The sequence below is a fragment of the Aotus nancymaae genome, unplaced genomic scaffold (genome assembly GCF_030222135.1).
Source record: "Aotus nancymaae isolate 86718 unplaced genomic scaffold, 86718_ANA_hifiasm-v0.15.2.pri h1tg000014l, whole genome shotgun sequence".
Lineage (NCBI taxonomy): Eukaryota > Metazoa > Chordata > Mammalia > Primates > Aotidae > Aotus > Aotus nancymaae.
This window is the reverse complement of record NW_026988425.1, coordinates 73,774,566-73,789,334: the sequence shown is the minus strand read 5'-3', so window position 1 is coordinate 73,789,334 and position 14,769 is coordinate 73,774,566. Positions and strand designations below refer to the sequence as shown.

Genomic DNA, 14,769 nt, shown 5'->3' with positions numbered 1-14,769 from the left:
GAGCTTACAGTCTAGAGATACAGAGAAGAAAACAAGTCATCGTAGTATTTAAGTTCTATGAAAATGAGGCATATGATCCTATAAAAACACATGGGCCAGGTGTGGTGGCTAATTCCTGTAATCCCAGCACTTTGGGAGGCTGAGGTGGGCAGATCACAAGGTCAGGAGATCAATACCATCCTGGCTAACATGGCGAAACCCCGTCTCTACTAAAAATACAAAAAAAGTACCCGGGCATTGTTGCATGTGCCTGTAGTCCCAGATACTCAGGAGGTTGAGGCAGGAGAATTGCTTGAACTCGGGAGGGAGAGGATGCAGTGAGCTGAGGTCTCAACAGAGTGGACTTTGTCTCAAAAACAACAACAGCAACACACACACACACACACACACACACACACACAAAGTCCTTACTTTCTCTGTATGCCAGGACATGGGGGATGTGGCGAAGAGAGCCATGCAGAGATGGCAAGGTGAAGTGACCAGTGTGGTTGGGAGACTGGTTATATTGAACAAATAAATACACTGATTGAATAAATAAGTAATTACATTGAGGAGTAATAAATAATTAACATAGGCCATATTTCCCACTGTTGAAGAAAATATTTGCAAACCTAGAAAGGAAGAAAGCTAAAAATAATCCTGAAGTATCAGATTGGAATTGGAGTTGTTGAATTGATGATGGAAAGCATGCATTTATGGTAGGTGTATATGCTATACACACACAAACAGATGTAGAATTAGTCATAGGTGTGTATGTGTGCATATATGTGTGTACAGATACACCTGCATAGATTTTCAAGCTCGGAGAGAGCCTAAAAATGATCCACCCAAGTAACAAGAACACCCTGAGAAGCAAGATTTTTATGCCTAAGTGCTGTCCTCCACTAAAAGGAATTAGGGCCTATGGAGAAAGGGCTGATTCCAAGGCTAAGTCAGAAGAAGTATGAGGTGAACCTGGAACATCTTATGCCATAAAGTAAGGAAAGGCTCAAAGATGGATGTGGGTATGTCATAACACCCACACAACACATGCACAACACACACACACACACCTTTGAAAGTCTTCTCACTAGCCAAATCTGAGATAATTTGAATATTGAAATGATGATACCAATAGATTACAACCCATTGAAAAATATAGAAATCTATGACTGAAAAAATAAGTGATTAAATAAGGAAAGCTTTTCCTTACAGTGAAACACCAACTAATACATATAAAAAGAATGATGGACACGGAATATCTCTATTTGACAACTATCATAGTGGTTAGGAGTTATTAGTGGAGGCTACAGCTGATAGGTTGATAAAGGATTGATGAGAAATGGGATATTGACAATCTCAGAATAGCTCTTATACTAAAAGTAAATAGTTAGAAAGGGAAAAAAAATGACCTTATTGTGTTGAAACCCACAAACAGCAGCACATTCAGATGATAAAGATTACCATCACCAGTAGTAGGATAAATCAACATCATTTTCCCTGTGGTGTGATACACTTAGAAAGGCATATCATCATTTCTCTGGTATTCCTGCTAAGAAAAGATGACTTGAGTCTAGATCATAAAGAAACATCAGACATGATGCTGTAGAATTTAAGGCCTGTTCTCTTTAAAATTTTTGAGGACATGGTAAGTAGGGATAGACTGGACATAGATAGGAACAGTAGGAATTATTCCAGCTTAGAAGAACATGAAGAGACAGGATAACTAAATGTAACATGTCTTCCCTGATGTTCTGGTATCAGAAAGGAAGAAGAAACATTATTGAGACAAATGCAACATTAAATGAGGTCTTAGACTTGGATGGTAATGTTGCTATCAATGTTGATTTCCTGACTTGAAAGGCTGTATGGTGGTTATGTAGGAAATATTCCTGTTGGGATACTGTGCAGTGTTTAGGAGTAATGAGGTATCATGTCGTCAACCTGATATTAAGTAGTTCTGAAAAAGATTTATGATAATAGATACATATTTGTAGAAAGGCTGATAGGGCAGATGCAGTAAAAAATGTTAAAGTTGGCAATCTGAGTCAAGGTATATGAAAATTCTTTGTGTAGTTTCTGGAAGTTGGAAATTACACATGTGAAATTATACATGTGCATGCTTACACACGTGAAATTTTACGTGTGTGCACACACATGTATACACACACATATATATACACACAGTCTCGGATAATTCCTGTGTGTGTGTGTGTGTGTGTGTGTGTACATACACATACAAATGGAAGGAGGACTTATCCCAGATTGAGGCTACAGGGAATAATTTTGTTAGGAAGTGATCCCTAAACTGAGATCTAAAGGATGGCAACTATAATGACTTAAGGGTCTATGAGCCCTCTGAGAGGAGAGATTTTTTTCAGTTTAGTTTTTATTTTGTTTGTTTTTAGTGGTTGGCATTTAGACATTGTTAATGCATGAATAGGGAAAAAAAAAACCTGAAAGAAGTTTGGTATGGCTGGAAGTTAGAACATGAGTGTGGCAGTGGCAAGAAATTAGGCTGGAGAGGTAAGACAGGAACAGATAATGTAGTAGGATCTCAAGAAATCTGTATTTGGTATGCTTGTAAGCAAAAATATTGAAAAATTACAAAAATGGCTTGGGAAATGGAAGCTATCTACCACATCCCAAGTGATAACAATTAAGGAAGCAGTTCTGACCTGGCCATGTAAATTATTTAATGTTAAATTTCATTTTATATAGTTGAATATGTTAACTAATTTGATAAGACTTTCATGCCTTAAGTTAAATTAGTGAATTTTTATGGCAATTTTCACCAGTTGTCAGGATTTTGTATATATGTGTATGCTTATATACTTATAAGATCAGTGGGTTTAAATCATTTATACCTTAATCCAGCTTTAAGTGCTGCTGAGACAAGTGTTAGAAGCTTATGATTCAGTAATTATCCCAGCACAAAACAAACCCTGCTATGTTCATATCTACCTTTGTCAGTTCTACTTTCCTTTTTCCATACAGCCAAATTGCTTAATTTATTTTTAAGTATTATTTTTCTAAATAATTTCTTAGGGAAAATGTGACTTCAAAAAAATTTTCATTGGTCCCTTTGCATTTTCTTCCTGTTGCTATGTAATCTCAAATGAGTAAGACATTCTGTAGAAAAAGGGAATGTACATGTAAGAAGCAAAATTAGTTATTTCAGTATTCATAGTAAATTAATTTTTAGAAAAGACAAAATACTTCTCAGGAAGAAATAGAACAGTTTTTGCATAGATTTTTGCTCCCTCACAGTACTTATTTTATTTGCCACAAAATTGGACAAAGTAGAATCTTTTTAGAACTAAGAACTTATTTAAGGTATATAAACCTACAAAACTTATAAATGAATGTGAAATATAAGAAATCTTGCTATATGCTTAAATGCATTCTTGTAATTATCATACAAGTATTTAAAAGGGAATTGTTAAAGCAGTTATTTATAAATATTTACAATATTGCTCTTTATTTTTCTTAATAAATTGCTAGGCACTTGGAGGTGTCCCAGGAAGTCAACCATTACTCCCCAGTGGAATGGATCCAACTCGACAACAAGGTGACTACTCTAAAGTAAAAGGGAAATTGATGTGCAGAAGCATAGAGGAAATCTTTTATCTCTTAAGCAAAATTGTATGTGTATAAGTAAATCTCCTATAGTTATACCAGTTGCATTTTTCTAGGTAACATGGCCAAATGACTTATATTTCCAGCTCACTTAATTATGCATGATAGTGAGGATAGTGATAACATGAGAAAGAGAATATGTGATGATCCAAAAATTCATATTTTAATTAATAATGCTAAAACTATTTACATAACATCCAACAAGCAGGAAGCTAAGTGATAATATCACTTATTATTTCCTTTGCCTTTTTCAAATAGAGGGCTTAGCCCATCTGAAAGATGAGCAGAAGGAAAGAGGGGGTGCTAAGCAGCAAGAGGCTAACAATCTCAATAATCAAATCCTTCCAGAGGTACTTAGATACCACAGATATGTAATGCTCAATAGAGCATGTACTCTTGCATGGGAAGAGGAGCAAATGATGTTAGAGAATTAATTCACCACAGAATAGGAAGAAAATTTCAGTCATGACAATAATAGAGAGTGTGGGTAGGTAGTAGTAGAGGTCATAGCCTGGAAGCCAAGGTAAGATGGTGTCAGTACTCAGACACTTGGTAAATGAGATAATAACACCCAGGAGGGAGGAAGCTGCTAGCCTCTGGTTTAGTACTCATGCTCATTACTTTGCTAATATCTTCATACTTTTTTTAGGACATCCAAATATGGGTGGGCCAATGCAGAGAATGACTCCTCCAAGAGGAATGGTGCCCCTAGGACCACAGGTAAATAATCAGTGCATATTTACAATAGCAAAGACATGGAACCAACCCAAATGCCCATCAATGATAGACTGGATAAAGGAAATGCGGTACATATATACCATGGAATACTATGCAGCCATAAAAAGGAATGTGATCATGTCCTTTGCAGGGACATGGATGAAGCTGAAAACCATCATCCTCAGCAAACTGACACCGAAACAGAAAACCAAACACCGCATGTTCTCACAACGAGAACACATGGACACAGGGAGGGGAACAACACACACCAGAGCCAGTTGAGGGGGTGGAGGGCAAGCACAGGGAGTACACTAGGACAAATCCCTAATGCATGTGGGACTTAAAACCTAGATGACAGGTTAATAGGTGCAGCAAACCACCATGGCATCCATATGCCTATGTAACATATGCCTATGTAACAAATCTACACATTCTGCACTTGTATCCCAGAACTTAAAGTAAAATAAATAAGTAAATAAATAAATAAATAAAACAACACTGGCCTGTGGCTCACGCCTGTTATCCCAGCTCTTAGGGAGGCAGAGGCAGGAGGATAGCTTGAGCCCAGGAGTTCGAGACCTGCCTGGGCAATATAGTGAGACCCCGTTCTCCACAAAAAAAAAAAAAAAACACTGAAAAGAAAATCAATGCAGAAATCTAGATGCTGAGCTTTTTGCCACCATATATATAAACAATGTTATTTGCTGGCTGTGAGAATATGTATTCAGGCTTTATATAACATAGTTGTTAGAGTCATGAAGACATAAAATTTGTGACATGCCAAATTGATATAACAACTAACCATATTTAGCAGGATGCTATCATTTAAGCCTTTAATTTATTTGAGAAAATACACTATATGGAAATACACTATAATAATTACTATTCAAAAGGTAACTGTTACCCTTAGTTATGCTGAGGAGATGGTTAAGTTAAATAAAACCCAGTTGGCTGGGTGTGGTGGCTCACACCTGTAATCTCAGTACTTTGGGATCACTTTGTAATCCCCACACTTTGACAGGCGGACCACTTGAGGTCAGGAGTTCGAAACCAGCCTGGCCACATGTTGAAATCCCATCTCTACTGCAAATACAAAAAGTTAGCTAGGTGTGGTAGGTGGGTAATCCCAGCTACTTGGGAGGCTGAGGCAGGAGAATCACTTGAACCCGGGAGGCAGAGGTTGCAGTGAACTGAGATCGCACCATTGTACTCCAGCCTGAGCAACAATAACAAAAACTCCATCTCAAAAAAAAAATTTTTTAACAATAAATAAAACCCAGTTGATTGAAAATATTAAAGAGTAAGTATAAAATATATTTCCATAAATCTTAAAGATTGTCATTGACAATTTATTATATACAATCATATTTCTTTATAGAATGGGAAAATAATAGAAAACCATTTAGAAATAAACATTAAAATGGGTCTTACTGAACAACCGTAATATCATCAGTGTACATCAGATGTTAGCTGACTTTTCTATCAAAATTTCCCAGAAGTATACACTGAAGTTGAACCTGTCCTAGCTGTTGGTGACATTTTAAGCGTACTCTTCCAGGATATCATGCATTTTAGCTAAAACATTCTTTTGTCTGTGTTGGGAAAATTACTTGGGGTAGAAATTAATTTTATAATGTTATTTTTTAAAGAAATCAATTTAAAATCCAGAATTTTAAATTTCTACCTCGTGGGTCAGAGATTAACATGTCATAAAGCTGGTTAAAATAATGAATTTATTAATTTTTCCTTTCCAAGAAATAGCATTATAAGCAATACTTTTAGGAGCTTGTTTTGTATATCTACTTTTTAAAAGTTAAATTGATGTTTTGTTGTGCTCCCAACCAAGTAAAAATATTAAGAACTCAACACACAGATAATGTGACTTAGACCTATTTACAATAATATGTGTTGTATTGTATATATGTATTGTTTCTAACCAACATATAATTATGTATATTAACTAGACTGAAACATGGGGCTCATTTAGCCAGATTTTTTAGAAATGCCATATTATATGAAAACAACTACTACATATAGTTCCATGGAAAGAGGAGCAAATAGTGTCACATAAATATATGTGGCAGCCTCAAAGCCAAAACAAAAACTATTTTATTTAGGCTCATTGTTAATATGTTTTCTTAAGAGCTAATGATACTCTCATTTGGATATTTAAATTATTCTTTTCTATTTCTATTCTTATTAGGAATGATGATACATGTTAACCAATCATCATTAAGCTATTAATAATAAGAATTTATAAGTTCCATAGGCATTTTATTGGCTAAGTATACTTTTAGTCTTTAATAAACTAAGCCAACTAATCTAGCTGTGAAAGAATTTTTTAACAGCTAGATTATTTATTATTATCACTCTATTATTAGTATTAGTTTTTAATACTTCAAAAACTGGGTCTGATTTAAGAATCAGTTGTACAGTATTTACAGTATAGTAAATTATATAAGAAAATAAAGCTATTTCTGGTAAGCTCTTATTGATGAGTTTTAATAACAAGTTTATCATATGTGTTAATTCTTTGGATTTTTAAAACCAGAGAGAGTGGTTTATTTCATTTGGATTGTAAGTGTTCTTACTATTTCTGTATAATATGATGGAAATTAAGGGTTCTGGCATGAATTTACCTCAGAAATAAGAAATGTCTACAGTAACATTTTTAAATTACAGTATAAAAAGTGTAAGGATTAAAGGAAATTATTTATACATACGTATCATGTTTAAATGAAAACAGGAGTCGTATTCATATGATGGTACAATTTTAAAAAGCCACGTAAAGTAATTCAGAATCAGGGGAATCTTATGACCTATTTATTTCATAAGACCTGACATATAAAACATGTAAACATATGCATTATAAACTATGAAATTTGTAATGATGGTTAGCTGTGTATCTTGAGAGATAATGGAAAAACAACTCTCATAACAAACATTTAATCATATAGATGCTGCCCAAGAGAAGAAGGTATCTGCCTTATTTTTAGTTGTATTGTAGAAAAATTCTCTGAAATATTGTCTCTATATTTATGCACAAACAAAATACACATTTCTTTTTTTTATCATAGATAATGCTTCCATAATTTTTTGAGCTTAAGATCAGTGTGGTACAGGGGGACCGCAGTTACCTATTAAAATAACTGAATACCTAAAACAAATATGTAAATCTAATTATTCTTACATTATGTTGATTTGAGCAAAGTGCACACACAGAATATAGTTAACATGTGATTAATATTTATCACATGTATGAAGAAATAAAAGTTTGCCCCAAATCCAGACACATTTTTCCCTATCCATTAATATATTTTAGATCTAAATACAGTGGTGGTACATTATTTTTAAAGTGAAAATATGTTGGTATCCTTTCAATAAAAAACAAAACTACCTATTTAATCAAGAAAAATATCTTCTAATATCATATATGAAACCAGTTTTCTACTTGGTTTTGTAGTAAGATGTACTTAGCTAACCTGTGTTCTTAAGGTCAGCAAGTGTCATGTAATTAACCAAAACTACTAGTTCTAGTTTCTCTAGAAATATGAAGGATAAATAAGTTATATACAAGTAAGAACATATGATTTCCAAATCAAATACTTGGGGTGGAAAAATGGTGAGGTGGAAATAATAAGTATGATAGGCTCTCATGTAAAGAGAGTAAACTGATCCTATATTTTCAAATCTATGATGGGCAGTAGAGTTCAGCTCAGTACAAGGAAGAACTTTCTAGAAATGAAATTGCCCAACCATGGAAAGACTTTATAAACTTTCCAAGCAGAGTCTGAACAGCCATTTTGTCAGGAACGTTGCAGTAGGAGAGAGATTAGACCAGATGGAATTGTATAGTTGCCATCAGCTTTAAAATTCAGTGATTCTAAATTAGCTCTTCCCATTCTGCCTTTGTTGATACCAGTTGGAAAGCAAGTTGTTATTCTTTCTTTTCTTTCTTTTTGATTTAGATTATTCACTAAATGAAAATATTTTGCAAATCTATCAAGCATATATTGAAGTTCTTACTCATTTCCTGGGACAATTCAGTTGAACTAGCTCATCATTCATGGAAGGCCTACTGTGTGCCAGGCACCATACTTGAGCACTGGGTATACAAAGATGAGTAACAGATATGCTGCCTTCAAGGTATTTATTGTTTAGCAGGAAGTGTAGATATACAAAGAAAAACTATTATATAATGGGGAAAGTCTAGACAAATATACATACTTTTTGTGGAGCCATTACATGAAGAGGCAAGTAATTCTGTTGGAGTTGAGGGCTATGGAAGCTAGTGAAAAGAGTACTCATTTAAGTTGGTTTCTTATTAACAGTGGGGAAAGAAAAAAAAAGAGTTAGTAGCTACAGTTTTTGAGCCCCAAATACCAGGCTTTTAATTCACTAAGAACTATGATAGGTGCTTTATATTTCTTTTTATTCTCCAACAAGCCTATAAGGAAGACAGTATTATCACTTTACAAATAAGGAAATCAAGATCAGGAAATCACTGGGAGAATCATTTGCCCAAGATTGCACACATAGATGAAGAAGAAATGGGACAGTGGCAACAGAGATTCAAACCATTGTCGACCTATGTCCAGAGCTGTAAGGAAAATTAATGTTTTCCTTGATAAAATAAAACACAGATCTTCTAAGACCAAAAATGAGGGGAGACTTTCCTTGTGAAGCATTTCTCTTATACTTTACCATTCAGATTTTGTTTCCAATGACTAGCCTTTATCTCAGAGACCCTTGCTAGTACTGCTGCTGCCACCACCATGCCTGATCCAGTGGTTAGGGGAAATAGCTGTCCTTTTAACCAATGTCTCAAATGTGCACAGAAATCATTCTACCATCCCATAGCTCACAAATTTGGATATTTAAATAAGATTTCCTTAAAGTAAATAAACAATGGGAATAGCATGTATCAACTGTGACTTACACTCTGGAGTCAATAGACCGGCTCTCTCTGATTTATTTTCTTGTCATCTAAGCACCTACTACTTTAAGGCCAGGGAAGATGAGTTAGCATGAGTGTAAAAATCTATTACATGTTTCTGAACTTAAGTCCAATTGGCTGGAGGGTATGGTTGGGAGTAGGGAATAAAGGTGAAAATTATAGAAAATGAGGACAGGAAAGATAGGCTGGGACTGAGCCTTGAATAACCTCTTGGAGCCATGCTGAGAAGTTTAAACTTGCTTGACAGGTAGTGTGGGTCATCATAGCTTTATTTTTTATTTTTATTTTTTAAGATGGGGTTTCACCATGATGGCCAGGCTGGTCTTGAACTCCTGACCTCAGGTGATCCACCCACCTCAGCCTCTCAAAGTGCTAGGATTACAGGCATGAGCCGGGGTCATCATAGCTTTTAAGTGACATGAATAGGACTGAGTTTTAGAAGGATAGCTCTTGAGGCAGTTTGGAGAATAGATTGGGAGCAGGAGAGACTAAATCAGAGAGACCAATTAAGATAGTGCAGTAGTCTCAGTAAGTGACAAAGATTAGTAATAAGAGGATAGAACTATTTCAAGAGCTATTTCACAGATAGAATCAATAGACTTTGGTAACTGACTGGATATGGGAATTGAAAGAAAAGAAAGAAACATCAAGGAGCTCCTGGAAATTCTTAGCTTGGTCTGTTGTATGGAAGGTGATACCACAGAACTGACTGAGGAAGGCAGTACAAAGAACTCAGTCCTGAGAAGATAATATTGAGTTTACTTTTAGGTATGTTGTGAGTAAGATGTATCCAGATGGAAACAGATCCTGTGAAGTTCAGTGTCTGAGTTATCTTTTATATCAAGATCAGATAGAAAGATTTGGGATTCCTAACATATTAGTTGTTGAACAAATGGTGGCAGATAAAATTACTCATAAATGTGTTTTATTGAAAAGAATGCTATAGCTAGAACTTGGAGAAAAGCAGCATTTTAAAGGGTTAGCAAAATAAAAAGAGCTAGCAAAGGAAATTGGAAAAGAGTACCCAAAAGAGTTTGAGGAATATTGGTATCAGAAAGCCAAGTGTGAAAGTTATTGGTAATGTCAAAATATATTAAGATAATAGTGATAAAATTAGCCTTTTTGTCCTTACAGCAACTAATCTAATATGATGTACATGTTAAACATTAAAATGTTTTTATTTTTTGAATGCACATAATAGATATTAATAGAAGCTGATTGAGTCATATGTATTTTGAGTATACATTAGTTTTTATACATTTTGTGTACTTGTATATTAATGCATTTTTGTGTTAGACATGTTGTTTTGTGAATAGAAGTTTGCATTTAACTTTCTTGTGTTGGGTTCACCTGTTTTGTTTTGTTTTCAGACTTTATGTCATTGCTCTGGGTCTGACAATTTCAAACATTGAATAAATCTTTTCTTTCAAAATAGAATTTTGGATTTATGATATGGTTTATTTGAAAATGTTTACTGTTGTACATATCTTAGGAAATTAATAAACTATATTAAAATATAATTGCAACCATACCTTAATTATTTAACATGCTCCAGTGATCATACATACTCACATGGTTTAAAAAAGACATAGATGAAAATAATTGCTAAAATAGAAGCAAAAATACAAGAGTGGACCCCTCAGAGAATGAATTACACAGGCCTTATCCAAGTGGAGTTATGTAGGGAAATCATTAACGTGCTCTCCTTTCTTTCCCCCCTCCTCTTTGGTTTTGTTTTTTTGTTTTGTGGTAGTCTGACCCTTGGTTATCATTACAGAACTATGGAGGTGCAATGAGACCCCCACTGAATGCTTTAGGTGGCCCTGGAATGCCTGGAATGAACATGTAAGCTATATTATTATATATTACATTATTATGCAGATGATATTTCACATATATATAAACAATACCATATTCTATTTAGTAAGTGTTCTGTTTTCTAGCTTCTCAGATGATATTAATTTGTAAACCAATTTGAGCACTTCCGTCTCTGTGTGGTATAAAAATGAACTAAACATGAGCTGTAGTGTTTGCTTCATTTTCACAACATAATCTCTTAGATTTTCTTTGTTCCCTTACAACCTTTATTTATTTTTTTTTCATTTTCAAGTGCTATAAATAACAGCTTTTAGTCTATTTCATTTTGTTAAGTACAGAGTCTCCATATATTATATAAAGTATGAAGAGATGCTAATACCAGTACTTTGACTTAACTCTATAGAAGTAAATGATTGAATACCATTAACCTCATTTTAACAGATAGATAGTAATTCTGTGAGTAGAGTTTTTAACTCATAAATACATATATATCTTTACTTTTGCTTTGTTGGGACTACTCTCAACACAGGAAGAATTCTCTCTGCTAGTGTACTATAATCTCTGTTAAAGAACTTTCCATAGTGTAGGATGAATTTTGTTTTGAAAAATTCCAGACACACTTAGATAAGAAGTAAACTAAATTTTTTATGGGAATGGCCCTTCTAACCCAAAGAGAGTAGTTTGTTTCTATCAGCCAGTATAATGTAGTTGGTTAGGAAATTTTTCTTTTTCATTATCCCGATTGCCCTCCAAGTCTTATATACACCAGGTGCTTGTTAGTGACTTTCATTAATTCACCGGAGGATCAGTTTCATGATGTGACCTAAAGAAAACTTAGCAAAAATAATGAAAGTTTTCCATATAGATTTGTGGGTGTCTCCTCGAATATGTTTCCATCAGTCCGTGTTTTGATTACTTATATATCAAATTAAACAACTCTGCCATCATTTAATGGCATTGAAGATACACTGTGAAATAAGCTCTTCTGATGTATGTAGGAATTTTTTTTTAAGTTTCTGAAGCCATTTTCATGGAAAGCAAATTTGCCTGAAATAGAAAATAGGTTAATAAGTGGATACCAGCTAGACTTAAAACTAAAAGAACAGAGGGAAAAGTAGGTCCTATCACATCTTTTTACTTTTTAAGTAAAAGTGGATACACAGGAAATCTGACTCTTCTTAAATTCCTCAAAGGCTTAGCCTTGTATTAATGGTTGTTTCAAAAAGAGTGAGTGATTATCTTGTGCTTATTATGTCAAAAGCTGAAGCTCTTACCAATAGGATGGAGATATATGTAAGATTTACCCATCTGAGATTCTTACTTTACAATGCAGATTTTAAGGGGTATAATTTTGAATACTATGTATCAACGTGAAGAGTATATATTTTGAATACTATGATCATCCCAGAATGATCATTCAATAATAAGAATGTATCTAATATCGTTTGTACATTACTCTGCATTATAATTGGCCATAGGGCCAACTTTAAATCCACTTAGTTTTATCTGTTCAGAGAAAAAAAAATTATTGTTATTTGACCATTGAGAGATTCAAATAACTGCTTCCAATTGTCTAGTTTCTTTCTCAGATATACTTAAGCATATACATGTGTATACATTTAATTTCCTAGACTATGGAGACTAAAAATATGGCTGAAAATTTTAATGTGATTATTATTCATTGATACCTGGGTTTGGGTGTCTTATTGAAGTATGCCCAGATACTTTAAAGCATTTATTATTACATAATATTTTACTATTAATGTAATATCTGCTTTGTAAAGAACCTTTAAGCCTTACAGACTCTCATCTCTATTTTTTGTTACTGTTTTCTTTTATGTAAGGTCTTATACTATTTTTAGTTTTCTGTAAATCAGGATTCCTTCAAAGACAATGAAATGTAAATATTTACAGTTTATATTTGTAAATATTTTCCTCTAATAGGGAAACTTCTCAAGTGTGAATGATCTATAAGAGTAGAACTCTTATATTGATACTGGCCCCCAAAAAGCAAAAGTTTGTTTAGAAATATAAAAAGTGAAACATATTATCTCCATTGCATTCAATGAAGTAAGCTTTATTGAAATTCACTTTATAGTTTCTTTAAAACAAAAGTCTAACTTTGTAATGCAAGCACATAATATTTCTAACTGGCATTTGTAGCTTCATGTCATTAAGGAATTTTGCATATTCCTTAAAAATTGAAGAAAAAGGCATCAGAAGGGTGTTACCTTAAGCTCTGTCTTGAACTAACTGAACTACTTAAGTAACAAAAATATTTATGTGTTAGGAGTTAGGAGGAATATGCCAGAGACTCATATGTGGATGATTTTTCTTTAGTGTGTCATTTTTTCTCATTTGCCATGAGAGTATGATGACAATAAAAAATTCCCAACCCTGGTCACTAAAGTAATTAAATACTGTATTCTAACTGGCAATTGTATTTCTTTATTGCAGAATAAATCATTTGGAATAAAATTTGGTAACTTCATTGTTTAAAAAATCTTTACATTTTCATGCTCTAAACTTAGGATAAATTGTATTGTGTCACTTAAAAACTTACTTTCTATGTTTCTGTGGCTAGTATTATATCTTAGAAGCAAAAGCTTAATTTAAGTAATCTAAAGTAGTATTTGTAAGTTATGGCCAAAATTGAAGTGTTTTTAAATGCATTGTAGATTATTTTTTAAAGAAAATTTGGATAATCATGTATTTCTAAATTAAACACATTTTTACAAGTTTCCAAATAATTTAGAATTTAGTATTAAAGCATCCCTAACTCAACTTTATACGTTGCTATTAAGCAATACAGGGACCAAAAGGATTTCAGAGGATCTTCTTGTTCTATATTATATCCTGCAGAATTATGAAGTTTGTGGATTATTATTTTGAAATAAAATGATAGCGAATTACAGAAGAAGGAGGATTTTTCAGGCCAAGCATGGTAGCTCATGCTTGTAATCCCAGCTCTTTGGGAGGCCGAGGTGGGTGTATCACTTAAGGTCAGGAGTTGAGACCAGCCTAGGCAACATAGAGAGATGCTGTCTCTACTAAAAATACAAAAATGAGCAGGGCATAGTGGTGGGCATCTGTAATCTCAACTTCTTGAGAGGCTGAGACATGAGAATCCACTTGAGCCTGGGAGGTGGAGGTTGCAGTGAGCAGAGATCCTGTCACTGAACTCCGGCCTAGGTGACAGAGCAAGACTCTGTGCCAAACCAAAAAAAGAAAAAAAAAAAAAAAGAGGATTTTTCTCTTTGGTAGTAGTGGTTAATTTGATTTTGTCGAAATTAACCTCCTTACCAAAAAATGTGGACTTATCCACCCAGGCTGGAGCACAGTGGCACGATCTCAGTTCACTGCAACTTCTGCCTCCCCGGTTCAAATGATTCTTCAGCCTCAGCCTCCTGAGTAGCTGGGAGCACAGGCATGCACCACCACCCCCAGCTAGTGTTTGCATTTTTTGTATAGATGGGTTTTGCCATGTTGCTCAGAATGGTCTTGAACTCCTGAGCTCAAGTGGAACCCACCTCAGCCTCCCAAGGCTTTGGGATTACAGGCATAAACTACCACATCCAGCCTCTCTTCATTTTTAAATGAGGCTAACGTGATTCTACTTCAAACCATACTTGTATAGAAATTTTCTGTCAAAATAATTC

The 14,769-nt window shown here is 34.1% G+C and overlaps 1 protein-coding gene across 4 annotated transcripts in view; it reads left to right on the top strand.

Moving 5' to 3' along the window:
• Positions 1 to 14,769, top strand: part of SSBP2 (single stranded DNA binding protein 2) — a 336,503-nt gene that overhangs the window by 281,254 nt on the left and 40,480 nt on the right. For 2 of the 4 annotated variants that reach the window (XM_012477556.3, XM_012477553.3), the window contains 3 exons: positions 3,484 to 3,550; positions 4,268 to 4,338; positions 11,070 to 11,137. In XM_012477556.3, the coding sequence (XP_012332979.2) occupies positions 3,484 to 3,550; positions 4,268 to 4,338; positions 11,070 to 11,137 (206 nt within the window). Of the gene's footprint in view, positions 1 to 3,483; positions 3,551 to 4,267; positions 4,339 to 11,045; positions 11,138 to 14,769 lie in introns of all 4 variants that reach the window. The other 2 variants (XM_012477555.3, XM_012477552.2) reach the window with 1 other exon arrangement.